The sequence below is a fragment of the Odocoileus virginianus genome, chromosome 26 (genome assembly GCF_023699985.2).
Source record: "Odocoileus virginianus isolate 20LAN1187 ecotype Illinois chromosome 26, Ovbor_1.2, whole genome shotgun sequence".
NCBI lineage: Eukaryota > Metazoa > Chordata > Mammalia > Artiodactyla > Cervidae > Odocoileus > Odocoileus virginianus.
The window spans coordinates 46554565-46577632 of NC_069699.1; the positions used below are offsets into that span (position 1 = coordinate 46554565).

The following is a 23068-nucleotide window of genomic DNA, read 5'->3' on the forward strand; positions in this document are numbered from 1 at the left end:
ACACCCCCAACCCTTCCCTGAACCTGGGATAAGAAGCCACCCCTGCCCTAGCCAGTCAAGGGCTCCCAAATTTTCCATGAGTGTTGCCTTATGGTGTCCATGCTACACCCCAGACATGCTGCCCACCGGAGTGGTCACGGGCTGTTCTCACCATTGAGCCACCGAGAGTTGTACTGATCCGTGCGCATGGCCGTCTGCTTGCCAAGGGTGCGGAAGATGGCTGCGTCGGTGCCCATGAAGTCGATGTACACGCCTGCATAGAGCTCCTCGTCTGTAGGTGGGCCAGTGAGTCAGGGGGACGCCCTTGGCCGAGGCCGGTGCCCAGCTCAGGTGGCCTCCGGGGCAGGGGCCCGTCTCCCCCCTCAGGTTCTCCCAGGTAGCCATACCACCAGTGGGCGCTGGGGACTGTTTTCACAGCTGGTTCTGGGAGGACTGGGATTGGTCGCAGTTGGCTCTGATAAGCAGCCAGAGCCAGTGTCTGTGGTGTGAATGCTCCCACCAGGGCTGATTTCAAGCTATTACCCTGAGTCACTGAGCAGAGTGGGGAAGAGCTGCTCAAACCAGTGGATAGAGCTCCTCACGGATATTCACAGAAGATGTAAATAATCTCAAGAGTACAGATAATAATAAAACATAGTAAAATAATTAGGAAGTAATGAGTTTGGAGTATCTTTATATTTGTTTTACAGTAATTTAATTGTAAGCTTATATAATTGACTTTTTAATACTATCTGTGTTTAATAGCTGGCCCACAAAATACCTGAACATTTAACAGAAAACCTGACAAGTGCGCTGGCTCCAGTACACCACTCCAAGGTTCTCCCAGCAGGCCTTGTCTTCCCCCATCAGACTCCCTGGTCTGGATCCTGCCATCCAGCTAGGGGGCCTTCTTAGCAAGATGGGGGAAGATAAAGCCCACCCACTGCCTTTCCCAGGCTTGGAGGTGGCACATTGCCCAGCAGCTGCTGAGAGGCAGACACGATGGGCAGCCGGAAAACAGGCTGAGTGCAGGGACCTGGGTCAGCACGGGGCTTGCCTGACCTGGGGGTAGGGGGCCACAGCTGCTCCTGAGGCCCCAGGCAGGACTCCTTCTCAGAGAACATTCTCCCAACTGACCCAGACACCTGGCCAGACCAGAAACCAACTGTCCCTGTCGGTCTCTGGGCCAGCACACTCCACTGGTGCTGCCCTGTGGGCCTCTCCTGGTCTCCCAGACGATCTAAGGCAGACTCCGGGACCAGTCCTCATAGCAGATTCTGCTTGTCTTTTCCAAGGAAGCCTGCAGTCCAGAGGGCTCTGACCTTCGCATGGACCCCAGCGTGGATTTCAGGGTAGAATCTGACCCCCCGAGCCTGTCCCCGCCCCCCCATCCAAGGGGCTGGATGGAGGCTCATGCCACCTCGCCTCTGCCCGTCTCTGCCCGTCAGCTACTGGGGTCTGGTCTGTACCCTTCCCCTTGCCAAGTGAGGCCACACTGCGGGGGGCAGATTTCAGACAGGGCAATTTCACAGTCTCTTCCCTGAGATAAGTGTTGGGGCCATGCTCCCTGCTCCAGAGGCAGAGGTCACGCTTTTAGGCCACAGAACCGGGCAGGGTGAGGGCACTCACTGATGAGGGCTGAGGCTGTGTCCAGCTTGGGGTCGTAGGGACACTTGCCCTTCCCTGACTCGAGCTTCTCGGGCTCCAGGTAGAAGATGTAATCCTGTAGGGCAGAGAGGGGCGCAGCATCGTCCAGGCTGTCCCACAGCCAGGGAAGGTGAGGGTCACCAGACTGCCAGGGTGACAGTGAGCCCCCAGGGGAACCCTGAAGCCACCCTGCTTCCCTCCCCAGATCTCACTGGGTTTTAACTCCATCTGGCCAGGTCTCCCAGGGCACAGCCGTGCTGTGGGTTCCCAGGGAGATGCTTCCTGGTCCAGGTCTCAGATAAGACCTGGGAATCACAGGTCTCAGAGGACTCTGTTTTGGAGACCATGAGAGGGGCATGGGGTGGGCTTATGAGGGCTGAAGCCCCTCCATGCCATTGGTTCAGGGAGACTCTGCCCAGGGTCCCCCAACCCCACCCTGGGCCACAGAGGCACACCTCTCTGAGCTGTGGCTGCTGGTCTCAGGCCACAGAGCGGCTGCCAACCTGACCAGGGCAAGGGGACTGGCCAAGGGCCTGCAGTCCTGTCCTTTGCCATCAGGTCCCACCAGGCCCGAGGGCTCTGAGGTTATTGTGCCCCACCTGTGGTCCTTGGGACAGACTAATAGAGTGGGGCCTTTTCCCTGCCCCTCAGCAGAGCCCCCAGCCCCACATGTCTCTGTGGGGGGCTGGGAGTTGAGGGGTCTAGCCCAGACTTCATGGAATTCACAAAGCCCCCCAGGCCTCCCAGCCCATCCCTGCAGGCGCTAGGAGGAAGGCTAGTGAGGGCACTGAGGCCAGGATGAGCTCATGAGCTGGTAAAGCGAAGGAGAAGAGACAGGCAAGAGGCAGGAAGAAGGTGCAGCAAGGGGCAGGGATGGTGATGGGAAGGTGTACACAGACCTGCTTCCAGTTCCACTCTGCACACACACGGCTTCCTGCACACACACGGGGCTCACACAAGGCTCGGCACGCGTCATAGCCAACACACGGAACCCACTGTTCACACCCTGGGCGCGCACACACGGAGTCTGAGTGGTCCCACCTTTCAGCACTCCCTGCCACAGACACACTAGCTCAAGTGACCACTTGCTCTGTCACTCACCGGCAGCCCCTGCCCCCCTGCCCGCCCCTGCCCAGCCCCGGCACCTCCCAGCCCCGGCCCCCAGTGGCCCCCCAGCCCAGGCTTGTCCCAGGTCAAGTCTAGGAGACACACAGTTCTGCGCCTCCCACCTCGGGCATGGGGGTGTGCAGGACACCTGCGTTATTTAACCCACGACCCAGGGGAGGCCTGGGGCACGGAGCCCTGAGAGCTACGCCAGGTTGAATCCATGTGCCATGCTCCTGCACTGGGTGCTGAGTATGGTGTGGGCTGGAGAGTGCCCTACACGTGCCCACGCATGTGTTGGTGTGTGCTCACACATGCCTACACACGTGTTCTGAGGGCGGATGAATGGCGTCCCCAGGGCTCCTGTCTTCCCCAAATGGTGACTTCATGGTTTCCTGTCACACTGAGGCTGACCCGAGTCCAGCTGGGAATGCCTTCAGAGCCCGAGGGCGCTGCAGGGGAAGGGGTGGGAGGGGGCACACAGGCAGACGGAAGACCCTGCGGAGGCTGGCCTGGGGTGCGGGTTCCTGGCTGGAAGGCCAGGCCCGGAGTGAGTTCAGTTCTGAGGCAGGACTGCCTGGCAAGGGCCTGGAGGGATGAGGCCCACCTGGCGTGGGGCTGTGGGCGTCGGGTAGAGGGCACCATCGGTGGCTCTGCTGCCTCGGCCTCTGACCACCTGCATCTGGGTCCAGGGCGTGGCCTGAGAAGACGAGGAACACGGGTTAGAGCCAGAGGTGGCAGGGGCTGGGGGAGCGGGCTTGGGCTGCCAGCCTCTCACACCACATGTGCCAGGGACACACAGGCGCACCTGGGCCCCCAGGGCTCACACGTGCACCGCCGTGAGGACACGTCCGCACAGCTGGGCCACACCTGCACACACCCATGCCCCTTCGGTCCAGTCGCTCTCACACACACTCTACGAGGTCACACCAGCTCACACGCACGCCCACATGGAAATGGAGGCGGGTAGAAGCAGGCGGGCGGGCGGGCAGAGCTGAGGAAGGGGCAGCTCTCCCCCAGGCCGTGCGGCAGAAGCTGACTCAGGCGTCCAGCCTCCTGACGCTGAGGCCCCCACCAGGCCCTCTGGCTTCGCTGCAGGGGCACCGTCCACAGGCAAAGCCAAGAGACCTGCTGCCAGGGATGGAGTGAGCGGTTACTACACACCAGGTACAGTGCTAAGCGCTCTGAGAGCATCAGCTCACTGCCTCCTCCCCACACCGACCTGTCGACCTGTTAGAGAGGCAGTTATGAGCCGGGTTTTCAGGTGAGGAAACGGAGGCTCTGAGAGGTGGAAGAAGTCACTCACCCACGGTCACAAGGCCAGGAGGTGGCAGGGCTGGGGCTCAGGCCCGTGCTCCCGTCAGGGCCCTGGAAGGCAGCTCCCAGTGGTGGCAGTACTGGGCCCGAGTGGGGGGCTTACCTGGGCACGGCGGCCACGGTTTACGTAGGTGCACATGGGGTTGTAGGCGCCGGTGCCACACACGTACAGGTGTGTTCGGTTCCAGGGCTGGATGAGCCTGACGAAGTTCCCGCACTCACCCTGGGGCCGGAGGGAAAGCCAAGGAGGTGCCCAGATGCCTGCCTGGCCCCATGCCTTCCTGGGGTCCCGGTGCGCCCGGCCCTCCCCGTTCCACCCCACCCGTGGATCCCACCACACTCACATTGCCATCCTTGCCCGAGAGCACGCACTCTTCAATGCGCTGTGGGGAGGCTGCCCAGTGGATCTGCCAGAGATGGGGGTCAGAGGGCCTGCGGGCCGGGGTCCCCCACCCTGGGGCCCGCGTCCCCCCTCGTCCCCCCGCCCCACATCTGGCCTGGCCCTTACAATGAGGGGCTCACGGTTGATGTCATGCAGGTCCAGGGACAGCACGTAGTCCTTGCTGCCCACATACATGCGGTCGTGGTCCTCGTCCTTGAACAGGATTCGGTAGTCAGTTGTGTTGAGAAGGAAGTTGAAGAAGTGGGCCGTGCCTGTGGCCTTAAGCTCTGTGGGCAGAGGGTAGGGCAGCGGTGAGGGCGCCTGGAGACCAGCCAGCCATTCCCTCTTCGACAGAGGCAGTGGCCCCACCCCAGGGTCATCTTAAACCCTCTGCTTCCCTTGCAGGGCCTACTTGGTAACCTCTTGAGTCCCTGACATTCTTGGAGGAGAAAGTGGGGCAACAGGTGGGCAAGCCAGGGAAGGGGCCACACCCAAAGCTGGGGCCCTGGTTCATCGGCAGCCCAGTCAGTCTCCAGGTCCCAATGAAAGGGCAGTGGGCGCAGGCCAGGGCGCATGACGACATCAAAGACTCTGCTCAGGTGGGGGTTAATGCTCCCACGCTCAGGGTGGGGCCAGCTTCCCACAGGAGCCTAAAAGGGTTAATGAGCAAGGGGTAGGGGTGGGGGCAGGTGCATCAAGGGAAGCTCGAAGACGCTGTCACAGAGCCAGGGCGCCCTGTCCTCACCCCAGCTGCCAACAAGGAAGGGGGCAAAGCGGGCACACACAAGGTCTCCACCTTATCGGAAGCAGGTTAGCCAGGACACAGGAAAGCCTTGCTGGAAGCAAACTGCCCGAAAGACCTTGGGCTTCCCCCAGACCCCATGGGGTTGCTGATGGTGGAACCCTCAGGCCCCTTCCTGGAACCAGCCAGGAAGTCCTTCCCAGAAAAGAGGCCTGCCCTCTGGGGCTGCAGCACCCCCGGGGGCTAGAAGCAGCGTCCATCTGAGTCCTCAGTTTCCCTTCCGTGTGGCCCTCGGACCCACAGGCTGCTGGGGGAAAGCCTTCCTTTCTGAGGATGAAACACAGGAGGGAACTTGGCTAGTGATAGGCCAACAACAGAGAGAGGACTCCAGGAAACTTGGGAACCTTCCTCCTCTGGGAGAGGGAGTTCCGAGGGGTCCCCATGGCAGGCCCCTCCTCCACCCACCCCCCAGCTATTTTCAGCTCCACCGGAGTGGAGCGATTGTAACCAGGGTGATGGATATTCACCAGCATGGGAGGCTCGAGACGGTGGCACACAGAACGAACAGTATGTATGTATGCACCCGGCCCCCAGGTATACACACATGTACACATGCACCCAGCCCAGGTATACACAAATGTACATATGGGTCCTATGCCACATGAGGCACCCACCAAGGGAGATCAAACATGTGCAATCTCCCTGCCCCATAGCTGGTGACCCATTTCACAGGTGGGGCAATTGAGGGACAGGACCGGGAGAGGGGGGAATAGCTGGGATCTGAGGTCCTCAGGGTGGAACCAGCAGGGGGCTCCCTCCCATTAGTCCAGGCTGCCTTCTACTGGGGCAGTTGTCTCTGACTGGCCTGGCCGACCCTGGCCCCCTGCTGTGCACCCAGGAGCTGGGAAGGGGGCTGGAGAGGCTGAGCCGGAGAGCAGCTCTGAGAAGGAGCTTCGGGATGTGCCAAGACGGGCGTGTGAGGTGGGCTGGGAGCCAGGGGACTCCCACAGCAGACCCGGAGGCCACGTCCGAGGCCGTGCCCCGCCCAGCCCTGACTATGGCAGCAAGAGAATACAGGTGATGACCTTGGCCCACCGCTGGGACGCAGGGACGCCAAGGGATCAAAGGGCCGATCCCTGCCTGGCTTCGGCCTCGTCGGCGGTGCCTCTGAAGTCCTGGGCAGGGCAGCCTGGGCACCTGTCCTGCACCTGTTGTTGGGCCACTCGGAGTCCCCCGCCTGGCCACCCGGCCATCGTGACAACAGGAAAGTAAACACTCCCCCACCCCCAGGGCCAGGAAGTGGCCAGAAAGGAAGTGGGGCTGCCAGCAGAGCCCCCCCAGGCTGGGCCAGCCCGCCAGGGGTTATTTATACCCTGGCTGGGGGCATGGCCTTGACGGTGCCCTTACCCATCCTGCTGGGCTAGGGGGCATTTGGGGGGCAATAGGGGGAGTGAGGCGAGGCTCAAGTGGGCACCTTCAGACACAGGGATCTAAGGTGGGGGGGAACTTCAAATATCGAGCCCCAGGGATGCAACCGGCTATAATCCCTACATCCCTGCCCAGCCCCATGGGCCCCTATAATCCAAATCCTCCCACTCTACAGTGCCAGGACTCCCCAAGTTTTCCAAATCCCCCTCTCAAGTTCAAAGCCCTGTGAGGACAGAGGAGAGGGCCATTCAGCAGATGAGGAAACAGACCTACAGGAGGAGCAGGAGGCCGGCCTTGACCTGACACCCTCCCTCACAGCCCTGGGGATGGAGGGAGCCTCTCACTTAGTCATCCCGTATCTATCACGGGCGAAGCCCTGTGCTCCATCCAGTTTACAGAGCACAGGCACAGAGCAGGGAAGTGACACATCGGAGTGCGCAGAGCGTGGGATTCCCGCCCAGGTCCGCGGCCTTTTGGACTGAAGGAGGGGCCAGCCCCAGCAGAGCCCATCCTGGTGGTGGTGGTGGTGGGGATTGCCCGCCGGGAGGGCAGGGGCCGGAAGGTGACTTGTCCTCCACTGACAGGGCACATGACTCAGGACCCTCGGGACCCCTCCCAGTGGCCACGGGATATGGCGTCAGTGGCTCTGTTGTCACAGGATGTGATGTTTTGGTCACTGTGGAAACAGGCGGGTGTGGGGAACCCCCACAAGGCTGTGTAGGGTAGGGAAGGGGTGGGACAGGGGCCGGGAGTCTCTGACCCTGCCACGGGCTCCTGGCATGGGCTTCAGAAGCCCAGCTGGGGGCACCGAGTGCTCACTGCCTGCATGCCAGATTGTAGCAAAGAATTACAACAAGGGTCCCTGTGTCAGCTCTGCAGCCCCAGCTCCAAACAGGAAGACTGAGGCCTGGGGGAGAGTGGTGCTCACCTTAGGTCACCGGGCAAGGACTGAAACTGGTACCCTGTCCCCACCTCCCCTCTGCCACAGGGTGAAAGAACAGGGGCTCTTCACTCCTCCGAGAAGCCCAGCTGAAGGCAGGTGGTGCCTGAGTAGCCCTGGGCATCCTGCTCTGACATCTGCAGCGTCAGCAGGCCTAGAGCCTAGGGCTGCCAACCCCCCAGTGAGGGGCAGGGACTTGGGCCCAGGCATCCATGGGGCCTGAGCAGGCACGGGTGTATGTGGGGGAGCTGACATGGACCCAGGCTGCTCATGTCCTCAGGCCAGTCCTCAGCTCTGATAGCGGGAGGATCACCCCCGCCCCCTACAACCCCAGGACAATACAGATGGAGGGGCTGGGGCACAACCAGCCCGACCCAAGGCTCTGTGGGTGCCACGGATTCAAGTCTAGATGAGCTCTGATTCTGGGGAGGGAGGGAGGGTGGTGTGCCTTGGTGATGCTCCAGGGACGAGCTCCCCACCCCCAGGCCCTCTTGCAGGCTGGGCACAGGTTGGGTGGAGCAACATCCGGGAAGGCTTTTCCCGTCATCGGGAAGGAAGAGCCTTTTCTGGCATCGGCCACCTCATTTCCGCAGCCGTTCCCAGCCTTGACAGTCTCCCATGGCCATTAGACACTTGGGGTCCTGGCCCAGAACGGCCTGGCAAAGGTCCAGGGGCAGGAACTTTCTCAGCGTACAGGAGCCTAATCCTGGGGGGTCTCTGTTTCCTCCTCTCTGGGAAGCACTTGATGCCTCACTTGAAAGGAGGAGGTCGGCGAGGACAGTGCTGAGGGGGCGTGTCTGCAGCCCTCACCCGCAGACCCCGAGTGGGCGGCCCCCGACCCCTGCTGCCCGTCTCTAGGACACCAGGCCTGTCACCAGTGAGGCAGGGGCTGCTGCAAGAGGGGGGTCTTGGAGCAGAGATGGGTACCCCGCCCCCTTGGTTACAGCCCTACAAAGCAGCAGGCCTTGACTGACAGTATCACCTCTGGGGCTGTGCATGGGTACTGCGAGCTGATGGACAGGTCCCAGCAGCCCAGCCCTGACCTCTGACTTCATGTGGGCTGGGGCAGCCCTAATTCCTAAGATGAAGAGAAATGACGCGGAGGGTGAGGGGCAGGGGTGTGCCAGGGTCTCTGTTAGGACTCTATCCTCTGGCCCTTCTGAGGAGGGAAACTTGAGGTGGACAAGGAGATGGTAGCAGGAGCAGGAGGGGAAGGGTCCCTCCTGGACACCCTCATGGGCACTAAGGAGGGGTGGCCCCCAGCCCCTTCATCACTCCCCCACGCTGCAAGGGGCCCCAGAGGAAGGCCCAGGGGCTGGGCTGGCCCCCTGGCTCCCGGCCTAATCCTCTTTTAATGAGCGGCCAGCCGGAAGGCCTCAGCCCCTGGCCACAGCCTTGCAAACCTGGAGCTCCAGCCAGGCCGAGCGGGGGGCAGGGCAGCCCTAAAGCCTTTGTAGGCACCTTTCTCCCTGCTCAGCACCCCACCTCCCACATTCCTCAATGCCAGGCTCCCAGCATCTCCAGGGACACACCGGGGTGACATGTGCCTTGTGCTAACCCTCTTCTAGGCATGTACCATTTATTCAGGTCCAGGTCCCACATGGGGCTGAGCAGGGGTAGCTGTCACCTTTGATTCAGGAGCTGGGTCTCCCAGCCTCTTCCCTCTACCATCCCTAGGGTTGTTCTAGATGGGAACCCCTAGAAGCCAGACCCAAGGGTTTGCCTGGGGCTTAAGCTGTCTGCTCCCTGGGGGGTGGGGGGGCAGGCTCCAGGTCCCTCTGGCCCCAAGTCCATCAAACTCTGTCTTCTCCAATCCCATCTCTGCATCAGGCTGTCCAGAGCGGAGACCCACAGGCCTCCCTAGGAGCCATCCAGACTCGCCCCTCTTCCCCCTAGGCAGGTGAGCCAGGTCGGTGCCAACAAAACCAATTACAGCAGCTCTCACCCAATTAGCAACTAATTATGGCCTCGTAGTCCATTCAACATAATTAACATGTAAATGACTCCGCGTGTTTATATTCAATAACGGCTCTGATTGAATTTAATTTAAAAGTCTGAACTGGGGACCCTGTTACCGTATTTCACCACTTAGAGCTGCCACTTCCTGGGAATGTCAGCTTCTCTAGGGGAGAGGGACCCAAGGCCAGCATGGACGGCGGAGCGGCAGGCACCGGGACAGTGGCCGAGCCCTGGAGAGGGTGGAGATGGTTGCAGTCCCTGACTCCCTGACATGCCTATCCCAGGGATACGGGGAGGTGGTGAGATCAGACCTTGATGGGACCCCCAGGATAGGAAATCCTCTGGAACAAGGGGCCCCTTCTCAAGAGCTACTGTAAACATTGCAGCTGCTCAGTAAACACCAAGCTGGAGCAGCCCAGCTGGGCTAAACTCTGCTGCGGGCTCCCCTCCCATTCTGGGGGCAAAGGGCTAGAGGCTGGGGCCCCAGCAGGCCCAGGCATGCTGTTCCCACGCCCGTTCCGCCCCAGCGCCCACCTGCCCCGCCCAGGAGAAGACAGGCTGGGGGCACAGCTCATCCCGACCCAGGAAAAACCAGGTGGGAAGCGGCAGCAAGGTCACTCTCTGGCACACACAGGAGAGCAGAGGCTGGTCCTACGCCTCTCCCCGCAAAGGATGTCCAGTGACTTTCAACCATTGTGTCCTCGCAGGTAGGGGGCCCTCCATCGAGGTGCCTCCAGCGAACTCTGCCCGCCCACAGGGCCGCATGGTGCCTGACTGTTCTAGGTCTGGGCTGGTGGCTCCAGCGGCCAGGACATCCTGCCTGGACCCGAACGGTGTGCCTAGGAGGACACCTTTGGCATCCATGGGCCAGGCAAAGTTCAGAGCTCTAGCCCAGCCTGGAAAAGACACAGTGTCAAGGAGGCAGGCCTGAAGGAGCAGGGTAGCCCCAAAGCCTGGGGTGGGAGGAGAGGGGCCTGAGCGAGGCAAGCAGCTCACACTGGAATGTGCCCCACTAAGCGGGAAGGGGGTGGGAAGAGGGGGCGGGTCCTGAGGGGAGGGTGGCACCCATCCCCTTCTCAGGTAGCTAGAGCAGGCCTGGGGGCCCACCCCTCCTCCCACATTCCAGACCTGGCCGGAAGCCCTTCACTCCTTCCTCCACCTCCTCCTCCCCTCTGTGACTGCAAAAGACAACAAACTCTCCATGGCTCATTTACTCTGATAAATCAACCAGACGGACAGGCCAGGATGGGACCAACAGGCTGGTGGGTGTCAAGACCCTCCCCCTGCCCTGGGCCCCGCCCCCATCTCTGCCCTCCTCAGATTCCTGGAGTCCGGCCTGCAGCCCCATTCACAACACCCACCCAGAGATTCCCGGGGTGTCCCAGACCGTCTTAGCTCCCTCCCCAGTATTCAGGTGGGGAAGCTGAGGCATCATCGCACAGACAGCTGTGCGCACAGGGTCAGGCCTGGGGCATATGGTGAGGCTGTGTCAGGAGTCCAGCAGGACTCAGCTGGTCACCAGTCCAGAAAGGCAGCGAGTACTCCACACAGGCCTGGTGCTGGGACTTGGAGAGTGCTGACAAAGTGACAGCATGGGCAGCCTTGGGTAGAGGAGCCCAGAGTGCCACCCATTCCATCCCGGAGGCCGCAGGAGCCCACGAGGCCCCCACATTCTAGCAGCTGCTCTGCAGTTACAGTGTAAGACGGACAAGAGCCACCCACGCAGGCTGACCAGCAGGTCCACACGGTGGACTCTGCTCCTGGAAGGAAATGAGGGCATCAGCACGGAGCCCTAAATGGGAAGAAACAAGGTTCTTGGCCGGGTGCAGAGACCTGAGAGGAAAGAGCATGTCCGGGTAGGAAGCCAAGCAGGGGTCATGGTGGTGACGAGGAGATGGAGGCAAGAGGGGACAGGGGGGCAGGAAGGAAGGAAGACTGGGGGGAGGGGGTGTGGAGCCAAGGCCTTATGCCCCAAAGGCCTCCTGGTCCCTGGAGGGGGCTGTTACTTTGGGGCTGTCCTTGCCCTGCAGAGATGCAGCAGACCGGCAATACTTGCCGGCAGCCTCAGTGGGAACACCACAAGTCAGCCTAGCTGGGCCTCCCCCCGGCCACAGGCCGGCCTTCTGGAACCTAGGCCAGCAGCCACCGCCCAGACCCCATTCTTTGCCGGGTCAGGATCAGTGATCAGGGTCTGGAGCCCAGGAGGCCTCCACCCTCTCCCTGGGGCTGCTCAGCAAGCTGGGGGGGCGGGGGCCTGCAGGCCTGCCAAGCTCAGGCACCCACGTGAGCTGGGCTTTGGATTCAGATCGGAGCCTTCTGGCATCCAGGCCTCTGGCAAAGGCCCTCCTGCTATTTCTAAGAAAAATGCAGCAGGAATCTTCTCTGCTTCTCCAAAGCTCCAAGGGCTCTCTTGAGGCGGGGCTCAGATTCCCAGGACAGCGCCAGGTCAGGCCAAGCAAACATGCTCTCGGCCCGGTTGTGCAGATGCCCAAGTGAGCAGTCCAGGTCTGGTCACCCCAAGCACAAGCTGTGGGAGCCAGAAGAGTGCTTGGGGTGGGTCACTACAGCTGATCATGGGCATCATGATCACGGGCACAAACCAGATTGTGGCGCGCATCTCCGGAGAGACCCCCCTCAGGGCATCCCCTCCCCAAACGCACTCATTTCCCCAGTATGTATGTGGTACCTCTGGCATGAAAGAAAGAGCTTAAAAACCAGAGGGAGAAAATGCAAACTCTATATCCTACCACCGAGAGCGAGCCCCATCTAGCATCTTGCCCTTTCCCCAAGTGCTGCACCACACACACCGCCTCTGCTCCTCTTCTTCCAGAGATCTCCCTTCCCCTGTTGGAGATACAGCTTCCTCCAAAATGCCTGTCCAGATGCTCATGGCAGAAGTCCTCCTCCTCCTGACCCAACTCCACCCACAGGGCTCAGGGCGTCTTTTGCAGCCTTTTGCAGACACCGTCTGCTTCACCACAGGGTAGCAATCTACAGGGAAAGGTGAGGGAGTGCAGACTCCTTGTGCACCCCCAAGGCTAGCCCTCACCTGTCTGCCAACCTCAGAGTAGCTCCTAGTTTCTAAGACTTCCTTTCACCAGCGCCACAACGGTGTACACAAAGTTAATACTCAAAACACAATAAGGTCAGCATCATTTTTATCCTCATTTTACAGACGGGGCAGCAGGACACAGAGGGACTTCACTGCATAAGGTCTACCCATGGCCAGGATGCAAGCTGTGCAGCTTGAGACTTCTGGATGCTGCTTCCATGGGACCACTGCCATCCTCACCTTACATGGAGAAACCAGGGGTGGGAAAGCTTAGGCTACCCATCTGAGATCACAGAGCTGAGAAGGTAGGATGGGGTCTGTCTACCTTCCGGGCCAGCCCTCTCAACCAGCACAGCATCACCTCTGCATTCTACCAAATGTAAGTGCCCCGCTCTGCCTGACCTGGGGGAGGAGCTGGAGGTCTCCCAGTTGTCAGGAGTCAAGTATCCACAGCTTTAGAGACATCCCTCTGGACCCCCCACCACCTCTGGAGGGGTCACGGGGTTGGAGGCACGCACACACAGGTGCAGACAGCCAGGAGCCCACTCTGAGGCTGCTGCCTCCCAAACCACAGGGTGAAAGATGCCTTTATGGGCCAGGATGAGATTTTTATCTTGGTGGTTTCTCTTTAAATTCTTTACGATTACGAAGCAGCGGGGGCTGCCAAGGAACATGATTTACTCCTTGAGCATGCACCAGCTCCTCACTCCGTGCCAAGAGAAGCTGGAGCCAGGGAGGGAGGGGCAGGCGTTGTGCCAGGCACCCAGAGACAAGGCCTGTGCTGCGGAGGCCCAGCCAGCGGCGGTCCCATCTGAAGCTTGGCGGGACCTGGAAGGACCACAGCTGAGGCCCTTGTCCCTGGCCTGGCTGACCCCAGCAGGGCTTCGGGCAGGTTCTCGGCAAGCACAAGGACCTGGCCCGCTCTCTCTAACGGTGATCCGTGGCCAGCTGAGGGGTGGCCAACTGGCCCCCCCAGGACCTCCCAACTCCCCAAGTGGCCACTTTGAAGGTCCATCTCAGGAGAGGGAGTAGCTCCCATTTCCAGGAAAACTGAGGTCCCAGATGCAGGGATCTGGGCTCAAGTTCATGCTTTGGGTCTTCCTTCCTCCCTTGTCTGGCTCATCCTGGAATACTTAGCCCTCCCCAGTTTGTGATCGCCAAGTTTCACTGTAATTGTCAACGCCACCTATCCAGCTTTCTGATGCCATCCCTGGCCTCCAAGCTCCTTCTCACCCCTCCCTTTCAATCTCAAGCTCTAAGCCTGCTTGGCCGACCAGGGAGCCCCTAGGGGGCAAGGAAGGGTCCCTAAAGCTCCCCAGGCCTGCCCCCACCCCTGCGCAGTCAAGGCAGCTAAGATGAGGCTTGCTAGAGGCACTTCCACTTCAGTCCTATACTCACTCTCCCTTGGGTGAAGTAAACGGACTGTGACCCTTCCTAACCTCCAATCTCCTCATTTCCTAATAAGGAGGCCTGGCGACTCTCGCTCGGCCACACACAAATGATGTAAGTGGTGGCACTGTTCTGGGCCATTACCTCCAAAGACTCGAGGCTAGGCTGACGTAGGCTGGGGGCTGGTGACCAGCACCCACCTGTTCACCCGCCACCTACAGCATGTCCCTCCCACCGGGCAAGCCAGATACGCCCAGTCTGAGAAGGCTGAACCCCAGGGCTGCTCTGGACGTCAGAGCTCTATCCTCTCCTGGACTCTGCTTTTCCTTCTCTGAAGGGAGACAGCTTCCCAGGGGACTCTGATCAGTGGAGGGGCTGGGGTGATGGACAACTGGATTTATAGGAAAGGAGTAAGCCCAGATGCTGTTTCTCCAGGGGGAGAGAGCACAGGAAGCCTGCCCAGGGTGAACCCAGCGCTTTCCTTGGGAACTAAGCCTGGACAGGCTACGGGCGGCACCGCAGGGTCCTCGAGGCTTAGCCCGAGCTCATGGGAGAGGGCTGGGCCTGCCTCCCCAACCTGCCCCCCAGCCTCAGTCTTGGCACAGGCTCGGACATCAGGCGGAGCCACGTTCCATCTGAGTCTGGCTCCTGAGTTACCCGGGAAAGCCTCTGGGTCTGATTCCTCACAGGAAACCCAGGCAGCCCTCCTCCCTAGGCCTTGGTGGGACTCCTGTTGGTTATCATCACGGGTACCTACTGTTATTTCTATTATTTTCATCTTTCCTGACCTCCCCTGGCAAGATGACCTTCCATTCCATCTCCCGACTCCTGCCTCAGTTTCTCAGTAGCCCGGCTAACTCATGTCATCACAAGACCCCTTTCCCTCTCCAAATACCTCTTGACCTCAAGTCCTGGCCAAAGCCAGCCCAGGCAGGAGCTGTGTCTTGTGGGGGTGGCTTCCTGGGAAAAAGTAAACATTCCCTACGCTGAACAAAGGAGCTGGCAGGGCCTTCACACCTCCCTCTGCAGTGGGAGGTGGTACCCCAGGGCTTGGACGGTCTCAGGGTGGGGGAAGGAGGGCATTTTTTCCTCCCAGACCTGACCAGTGACTCTGGGGTTAAGAGGACTCCAGGCCCAGGCAAGGATGGATGGAAGAAAGAAGGTCCTGCTGGCCAGGTCACTAGTTCTAAGCATCCATGAGCACTCAAAGAATGCTTCTCCTGCTCCTGACAACCTCCCCACTTGACCCTCATTTCCGCATGACCTTGGCTGTGCTGCTGATGGAACAGGACAGGAGATGGGCCACAGGAGTCCTCCTGCTCCAACTGGGCCCCTTCTCCTTACACCCTCTCCAGGCTTTCGGTCTGGCTGGGGCGCCCAGGCTGATGGGCAGGCAGCAAGCCCAAGCCTGGCCCAGTTCCTGCCTTTGTTCCTTTATCTGCCCTGGGCAGCATGGCCCCCCCAACCCTCACACCAGCACCTCTGGTTTATTAGAGGGTCTGGGCTGACTGGGCTGGAACTAGCACCTCCCAACTGCCCAAGGAGGGGAGGGGATGTGCCTAGGCCAAATTCCTGAAGCCTGGTAGCCCAGCTGCTTTCATCCATTCACAGATGGAGAAGCTGAGGCATGGAGCCACCACGACCATCAGGGCTCCTAACAGCAGCCCCCTCTGTGCCCCTTGGGTATATGCAGCAGGAGGGAGTCCCCCCAGCCTTAGACACATCCAGGCCAGGACCCCCAGGCTCCGTAGATGTCAGTCTCCATTCTCACTCCACAAATGCTCAGTGAGGGACTACCCCTCATGGAGGGCTGCACCATAGGTATGTCCTGGCTGAGACCATCCAACATGAAGTGGGAGAAGGGGGCCTGGGGCCTAGTGCACAATAAGTGCTGGGCTCCCAGGAAGCATGGGCCAACTGGGTGGCCACTATCTTTTCAGCCACTTTGTCTGGGAGCGCCCCACCCTGTTCACTGCACAGGGCCTGGCTCATGGCAGGGACTCAAGTATCCACTAAACTAAGTGGCATCCACGCGTAAAAGTAGGACAGGAGCTCAAGTGGGAGGCGGAAAGGTCATTCAGGACAGAACCTGCGTGCGGAGGCACAGAGGCCCAGGGACGGGGTGGCCCCAGGCGGCCGCCAGCCCCGCCCCGGGCGGCCACGGCAGTCAGCGCCTCAGGCTGGCTGCCAGCGAGCTGGGCTTTTAGTCGGTGCGGGTGTCGGCTTCAGAGCTAATTGAGAGGGAATCGACCTGCCGATGTGAGCGTCCGGCGTCGGCAAGACCAGGACAGCAGGACACCAGGGTTCTATTTCTGGCCTTGCCTCTGCCTCTTGCCTGACCTTGGCCCTACCCTCGCCTGAGCCTCAGTTTCTCTCTCTGGAAAACAGGAACAAAATCTTTTGTCCCTTTGCCCCTGCAGGTCCAAGAAGGTTTAAAAGGAGTGTCTAGAGACCCTCCCTCTGTCTCATTCCTCCTACTTCCTCTCATGGGTCTCCAAGATGATGACAAATACCCAGAGTGGATGTCTGGGCTCCAGGATTCCAGGGGTCTGGAAAACCAAGTCATCCTCCCAGCCCCTGTTGGTGGGGGTGCTCTATTCTCCCTGCCAGCACCCTGGGTTGGGAAGGGGGTGAGAGGGGCATGTGACCCCTTCAATATTTATTAATATGCTCTGAGAACTTCCACCAGGGAATGGTAGCAGTATCAGCATAAATATCTCACCTTCCCAGGCCTGGGAAAGGGGTTGTTTTTGACAACCCAAAGCGATCAACTCTTCTGCTCATTTCTCAGGCCCTGCGCAGGACTCCTCCCAGGAGCACTCTCAGAAATTCATGCCCCACTCCCCCCCTCAAGTTGCAGGAGTGATATGGGGGCCAAGAGAGGGGTTCTTCTAGGGGACATGGGAACGTGGTGAGAAGGAGCTGGGCCTCATCAAGCCTGAAGAAGGAAAGGCTGGCCCAACTTCTCACCCTAGTAAGTGTACCTGGAAATCTGGTCAGCCTGGGCTGAGTTGGCCCCACCCAGGACAGGCAGCTGAATAAAGTCACTCTGGGTCAGAGGAGGGCCAAGGCTGAAAACTCAGCAGTGACCCCAGATCCCCCAGGCATAGTCGCTGTCTCTTTCCTCAGGCCAAGGGTAGACTCTTTAGATCACGTCTTTGAGTCAGTGGCTAGTGAGTGAGCCACTGGTATGTCTGAGGATGTGGGCCACATGCATTCACCTGCCTGGCTGGTTAGCTGCAAAGGTGATGGAGCTGGACCAGTGTCTTACTCTGCACACCCCAACTCATCATTAAAACCTTCCACTGTGTGTGTGCATGCTGAGTGGCTTCAGTCGTGTCCAACTCTTTGAGACCCTATGGACTGTAGCCCACCATGCTCCTTGGTCCATGGGATTCTCCAGGCAAGAAAACTGGAATGGGTTGCCATGCCCTCCTCCAGGAGACCTTCCCAACCCATGGATCAAACTCACACCTCCTGCGGTTCCTGCACTGCAGGCAGATTCTTTACAGCTGAGCTACCAGGGAAGCCCAAAAACCTTACGGTGATTTCAGGCAAAATGCTCACTGGGGATCTCAGGACCGTCACAACAGCACGTGTTCTCCCTGAACTCACCAGGGGCCCTAGACTCCTCCAGTCACAGCACAAGAGCCCCCTCCCCAATTCCTAGGAGTCCCTCCCACCTGGAGACCCCTAGGATGGTTCCTCAAGCACCCACACCCCAGAGGAGCAGGTCCTGCTCCTCTAGCTTTTGGAGGCCTCAGTATCTGTCCGATTGTCTGATCAGGCAAGGGCAGGACCAGTGGCAGGGAAGGGCTTCTGCAAGCACAAGCCTGAAAGATGGGATACCTCTGTCTCCGCCAGTTATCACATGGACAGACATCCTGCAGACTCGAGCCCAGAGACCATACGTTCTGGCTCTAGAAGCAGCCCAGACTCAGGACCCTTCTCTAAATGTCTAAGTAGTCCAGTCTCTAGCTTTTCCCAGCAAGTCACCACCTCCCCCAACCCCTACAACACACCCAGTGTGAGCCGTGTGGCTGTACAATTTGTTCTTTCTTGCTCTGACCTCTCCTCTCTCTCCTGTGCAACAGAACAAAATGCTCTGGACAGAGGGGGATGCCGGGGAACTGCAAGGGAGCCTCTTACCTTTATATGAGAGCCGGACCCGGGGCGTGGCTGGGAGGTAGTCCTGGCTGGGGGCGGCTGGCCAGGCCCCAGTGAGCAGCGAAGCCCAGAGGAGGAGACCAGCGACAGGCATTGTGGAAGGGGCCTAGGGCCCAGGGGTCAGGCAGCCGTCTATACACCTGGGAGGAGGAACAAGATTGAAACACATGAGGCAGAGCAAGGTTTCCTGTCTGACCAACATTTTCTTGTGTAATTCTGCCAAAGGTACCTCGGTTTCCCTATCTGAACACCTAGGGTGATGGGTACCTCTGTGCTCACACCCTCAGCCTGGGGCCATGAATACCGTAACATGAAAGTCTCATATACTTCCCTGTCCCTAACAATGGTTCTGAAGACCAAGCAACTGGGTGCTGCCTAGGGTCAATAGGGCTGACAGGGGCCAGTAGACACTCAAACCCTTCCCCAACCACAGCTTCCAGACTTCCGTTCACAGGGCTCAGCTCAAGGAGGTGATCTTACATCCTTCCCCAGTTTCCACGCACCCACCCCCCAACCAAACGGGCTGTTCCTTCCTCTCCCACTTCAGGGAATGGGGGAAGAGATGGGTCCAGTCCTGCAGGCTCCAGCCAAATCTCTCCTCTCAGTAAAGGGAAACTTGAACCTGATGATTAGAGTTGGGAGCAGGAGAGAGCGGAGGATGCGTGAGAAACACATAGATGGCCTAGAGAGAGAGACAGCAGCCAGAATAGGAAAGGCAAAGAACAGCAGGGTCTACTTCCACTGAAATCACAGCAGGAGGGATCCGGGTCAGACATACAGAAGGACTTCCTGCCAGCGACATTTCCAGCTCTGCCTACAGAGACCAAAGAAGGGGAGCAAAGGTGGCCAGTAGGCCAGGGGCAGGGTCTGAGCCAGCATCAGTGTCCCCAGCAGAGCTCTGATACAGACCCCCAGCAGGCCCGAGTTTCCACACAATGTTTTTCAAATATTGTCTCCCCAGGCAGGCTGGCTGTTGGGTAAACGCAGCCCAGCACCAGTTGTCAGAACATATTGCTCCCTCCCGGCGAAAATCAGCGCCAACTTCCCAGCACCCCCCCACCCAGATGCACTGTGGGTGGGGGCAACAACGACAATGTGAGCCCCACCCCCCAGAACTGCCAGGTCTATTTTCCTTCTCCCAGGGGAGACAGGGACCCTAGGCCCATTTCTAGGACCCTGGGGTGGGGAGGGGAGGGTGAGGGGGTATTGTGATCTGTTAATCCCCTGCCCTGGCTGGCATCCACCGAGGCAAGGCTCCACATCAGACTGTCCAGTCCCCATCGACAGACCCCGATGTCCTCCCGGGACCCCCCGCCCCTGAGCCCTGGCCTCTGCTGCCAGGCAGACCACTGGCGACTCCTCGGACAGGAAGTGCAGCTTCAAGCAGCCTGACCCATTCCCCAAGTGGTGCTCTCTACGGGCACACCCTCTCCGGGGTGCCTGCGGTACCTCTCAGGTTCCATCAAAACCTCCCATCACAGATGCTAGGGGGGCTGGCTGAGGGAGGGGAGAATCGGAACCAGCCCCGCCCCCTGTCCGCTGGGGCACAAAGCGGGAGCAGACTGAATGGCAGGCCCTGATGGGGGGGGCGTGTGTGTGGGAGAAGGCTGCTACCGGCACGGGTGCACCTGGGAGGCCCCTCCAGCAGTTGTGGAGATACACACGTCCAAACTTACATGCCTGCACTAGTCCTTACAAGCATATATATATATGTTTGTTCAAGAACTCGACCTGCTAGTGGGGTGGGGCTCAAGGAAGTGGGGAGATGCTGTTCTAGCTCTCTCGGGAAGGGCTGGATGCAGGCTGAGTCCCTTGGAGAGCTTTGATCCTAGGTATCAAGGGGCTGGGGTGACTCGCCTCCCCTCCTCCCTGTGACCTCATTTCTCCTACATCCATTTTCATGGTGACAAGGTCAGGGTCACCAAGGACAGTGTTGGAGTCCCCCCAAGGAGTCCAGGAACCTGGAGGGCTCTGCTTCACTGGGCCCCTACAGGGACCTCCCACAATGCTTTGGCCTTTTAAAGGGGTGAATGGCAGATGTTCAAAACTGTTGGGGCCACGGACCCAAGTCTAGGCCCCCTCTTTGGCAGCTTGGGGGATGGAGGAGAGGAGGAGAAGGAAGCAGGAGGAGGAAGAAGAGGACAGAGATAGGGATGGGGAAGGCATTGCCATAGTTGCTTCTCCTCTGCCAGCCCCTGGATGCATTCCACTCAGCCCCAGTCCCAGAGCAGCCCCCAGCTGGGTCCAGCCCAGGTGGGTGGACAGAGAAGGAACAGCCACCGCCACCTGGGAGCCCACCAGGAGGAGAGCAGAGAAGGAAGGAAAGAAGGCTGGCGGGAGGGAGCAAGGGAGGGAGGCAGGCGGGAGGGAGGAGGAGAGAGGGAGGAGAGAGGGAGGGACGGAGGAGAGACGTTCGAACAAAGAACCGAGGAGCTGGGGCTGGCAAGGGGTACAGGGAAGGGGCGGCCAGACGAAGGGGTCTGGAGGCACCTGGGGGCGGAGCAGGGGGCTAGGAGGTCAAACTGTCCAGCCAGATCCAGACTTCTTGGGATTGGAGGAGGGGGGCGGGTAGGGGGGTGGACAGCCTGCCTCGGGGAAGGAAGGTTGGCTCCTGCGAGCTGAGAACTGGATGGAAAGGCTGCGGGGGGGACATGATGGAAAAATTGTTAACAGCACCCCACCCCCCATCTAGCTCCTCCGACACCCCCCTCCAGCAGGCCAGAGCTCCTTCCTGACTCCTTGGCCTCCCCCTCCCCCAACACCCCATGGACCAGGAAGCAGAGACACCCCAGCACAGCTGGTGTTGAAAACCCCTCTTTCGTGGTCAGTTTCCCAGTCAAGGTCACCTGGGCTTGGCTCCATCTTCCCCCTCAAGGTGTGCCTAGAGCAGCAGGGGGCTGAGGCTGGATTCCCTCCTCTCCCCAACCCCCGCACTTCCGGGCCTGGCTCCTTCACAACTGAGGGGCAGCAGCAGGGGGAGGCATGCCCAGTGTCCTCACCTTCCAGGACACCTTACCCCAAGGGTCCAGGCACACTCCCTGTGCAGCCTGGGAAAAGGCTCCATCTCCATCCAACCCCCTGGACTGGCATGAGCCTACCAACCTCTGGGTGCAGTTTCTCTATCTCTGCAATTAGAACAGAGGCTTCTGGGAAACAATCTGGATGAATTGAGGAAGACAAGAACCCCGAATCTCCAGAGCTGACACATTAGCTTCAGATTCACACCCCACCTCCCCCAGGTGTTCATGGGTTGGTGTTCCTAACACAGTTATCTCAAGAATCAGAAGTTATTTATCCAGGCAGGCCTGCAGTCCTAGCTCCAGCTGAGCCCTCCTGGGCCACCTTGACACTCTCTGGTCCCACCTGCTCTAGGCAAGTCCACCAAGCTCCTACTGTCCCCTGCCCACTCCACCACTTGGGCCCCAGCCTGGCCAGATTTGGGGACCTTGACTGCAGGCTCTCCCAGCTCGCTCACTACCCACATACAGCAGGGCCCCTAATCCAAGCAAAACGGCCTGCTGGAAGGCAGACTCGGACCAGCAGCTGGGGGTCAGGGGGCTGGCACAGGGCTGGGTGAAAAGCCTTGGGGCTGGCTGTCCTGCCCAGGCTGATCTTGGAGACCCTCCACGAGGGGGTTGCCAGGGTAGCGCTTCCCTTCCAGCGGACGATCCCCAGATTCCGACACTGAGGCAGGGCAGGGGTACCTACCAAGGAAGAGAGCTGCCTGAGGCTAGCGGGAGAGCTCAGCTAGGGGATGGGGCATCAGGCCTCCAGTTACAGCAACAAGGAGGCGTATGGGAGCACCCACCCACCCAGAACCTTTCGGAGAAAAAGTTGCTTTGCACACTGGTGACCCCGCAGGCCACATCCTTCACACATCTCCACGTCGCTTCGATGTTGAGGGTCCGGGCAGCCCGGACAGGTACAGCGCCCACTCTAGTCCTGTCGTCTTCGCGTCCGCGGGAAGCCCCCTGCCTCTCCGAGCCCCGCGCCCCAGACACTTCCGCAGAGTTGCAGTGCCGCGGGTCCCAGAGGGATCGCGGGGTGGCCCGGCCGCCTGCCCGCTCCCTCCCGGTTCCCGCCGCACTCACCTCTTCCACGGCGGCGGGGCCTGGGCTCCCGAGTGGCGGCGGCGGCGGCGGCAGCAGAGCGGCTCCCGGTTGGGCCGGTCCGCGCTAGCGGCCCCCCGGGGCCATGGCCCTGCCCGCGCCCTCTCGCCGCTGTGCCTGAGCCGGGGTCGGCGCCGCGGCCCCGGCTTAACGGGGTCTGCTGGCTTCGGGCGCGTCAGCAGTCGAGGACCCGGACCCCATCCCGGGCCATGGGAAGGCTCAGGGGCGCTCGGGGCCGCCTCCCCCCGGGTGGGCTGCGGGCGCCCCCTGGCCGGCGCGCCGAGGGCGCATTCCCCGGCGCGGGGCGCGGGCGATAGCGCGCGCTCGGCTTCGGGTCGCTGCGCTCGGCTTGGCCCACAGGCACTGTGTTCGCCTGGTCTCTGGACTGGGGCCGGGCGGCTGCGCTGGGTTGCGCTCGGGGCTCACCGGGCCGCGGCCGTTCGCTCGCTGGCTCGCTCGCTCTGGTCTCGCGGCCGCCGGCGGGACGGGGCGCTCGGAGCCGCGCGGGGAGCGCCGGCAATTGGCCGCCCGTGGGCGACATTTGCATAGCGCGGCCCCGCCCCGCCCGCCCCGCCCGGCCCCACCCCCAGGGCGGGACCCGCCCGGCCGCCGTCCCGCCCCCGCTCCACCTGTCCGCGGGGTGGGCTCGGTGCTCCCAGGCGGTGGGGCAGCCCGCGCCCGGTAAGGCTAACGTGCACCCCGCGCCCCCGCCCTGGCTTCCCGGGCGGCGCCCCCGCCCCGCCCCGGCTTTGTCTCTCCGTGGATACACCGCGCACACCGCGCCTGGTGTTTACCCGGGCACTCAAATCCCTGGCGGGAAGGACAGGCGCGCCAGAGAGCAAGAGGCTGCGCT

The 23068-nt window shown here is 60.6% G+C and overlaps 1 protein-coding gene across 3 annotated transcripts in view; it reads right to left on the reverse strand.

Moving 5' to 3' along the window:
- Positions 1-22740, reverse strand: part of SEMA3F (semaphorin 3F) — a 28667-nt gene extending 5927 nt beyond the window's left edge. The window contains exons 1-8 of one of the 3 annotated variants that reach the window (XM_020916007.2): positions 22198-22740; positions 18089-18246; positions 4556-4716; positions 4392-4454; positions 4151-4270; positions 3338-3430; positions 1609-1702; positions 152-271 (exon numbers count right to left, since the gene is read on the reverse strand). In XM_020916007.2, the coding sequence (XP_020771666.1) occupies positions 152-271; positions 1609-1702; positions 3338-3430; positions 4151-4270; positions 4392-4454; positions 4556-4716; positions 18089-18200 (763 nt within the window). In that variant the 5' untranslated portion in view covers positions 18201-18246; positions 22198-22740. Of the gene's footprint in view, positions 1-151; positions 272-1608; positions 1703-3337; positions 3431-4150; positions 4271-4391; positions 4455-4555; positions 4717-18088; positions 18247-20596; positions 20727-22197 lie in introns of those variants that run through there. The other 2 variants (XM_070456047.1, XM_070456048.1) reach the window with 2 other exon arrangements.
- Between the last annotated feature and the right edge of the window lie 328 nt (positions 22741-23068).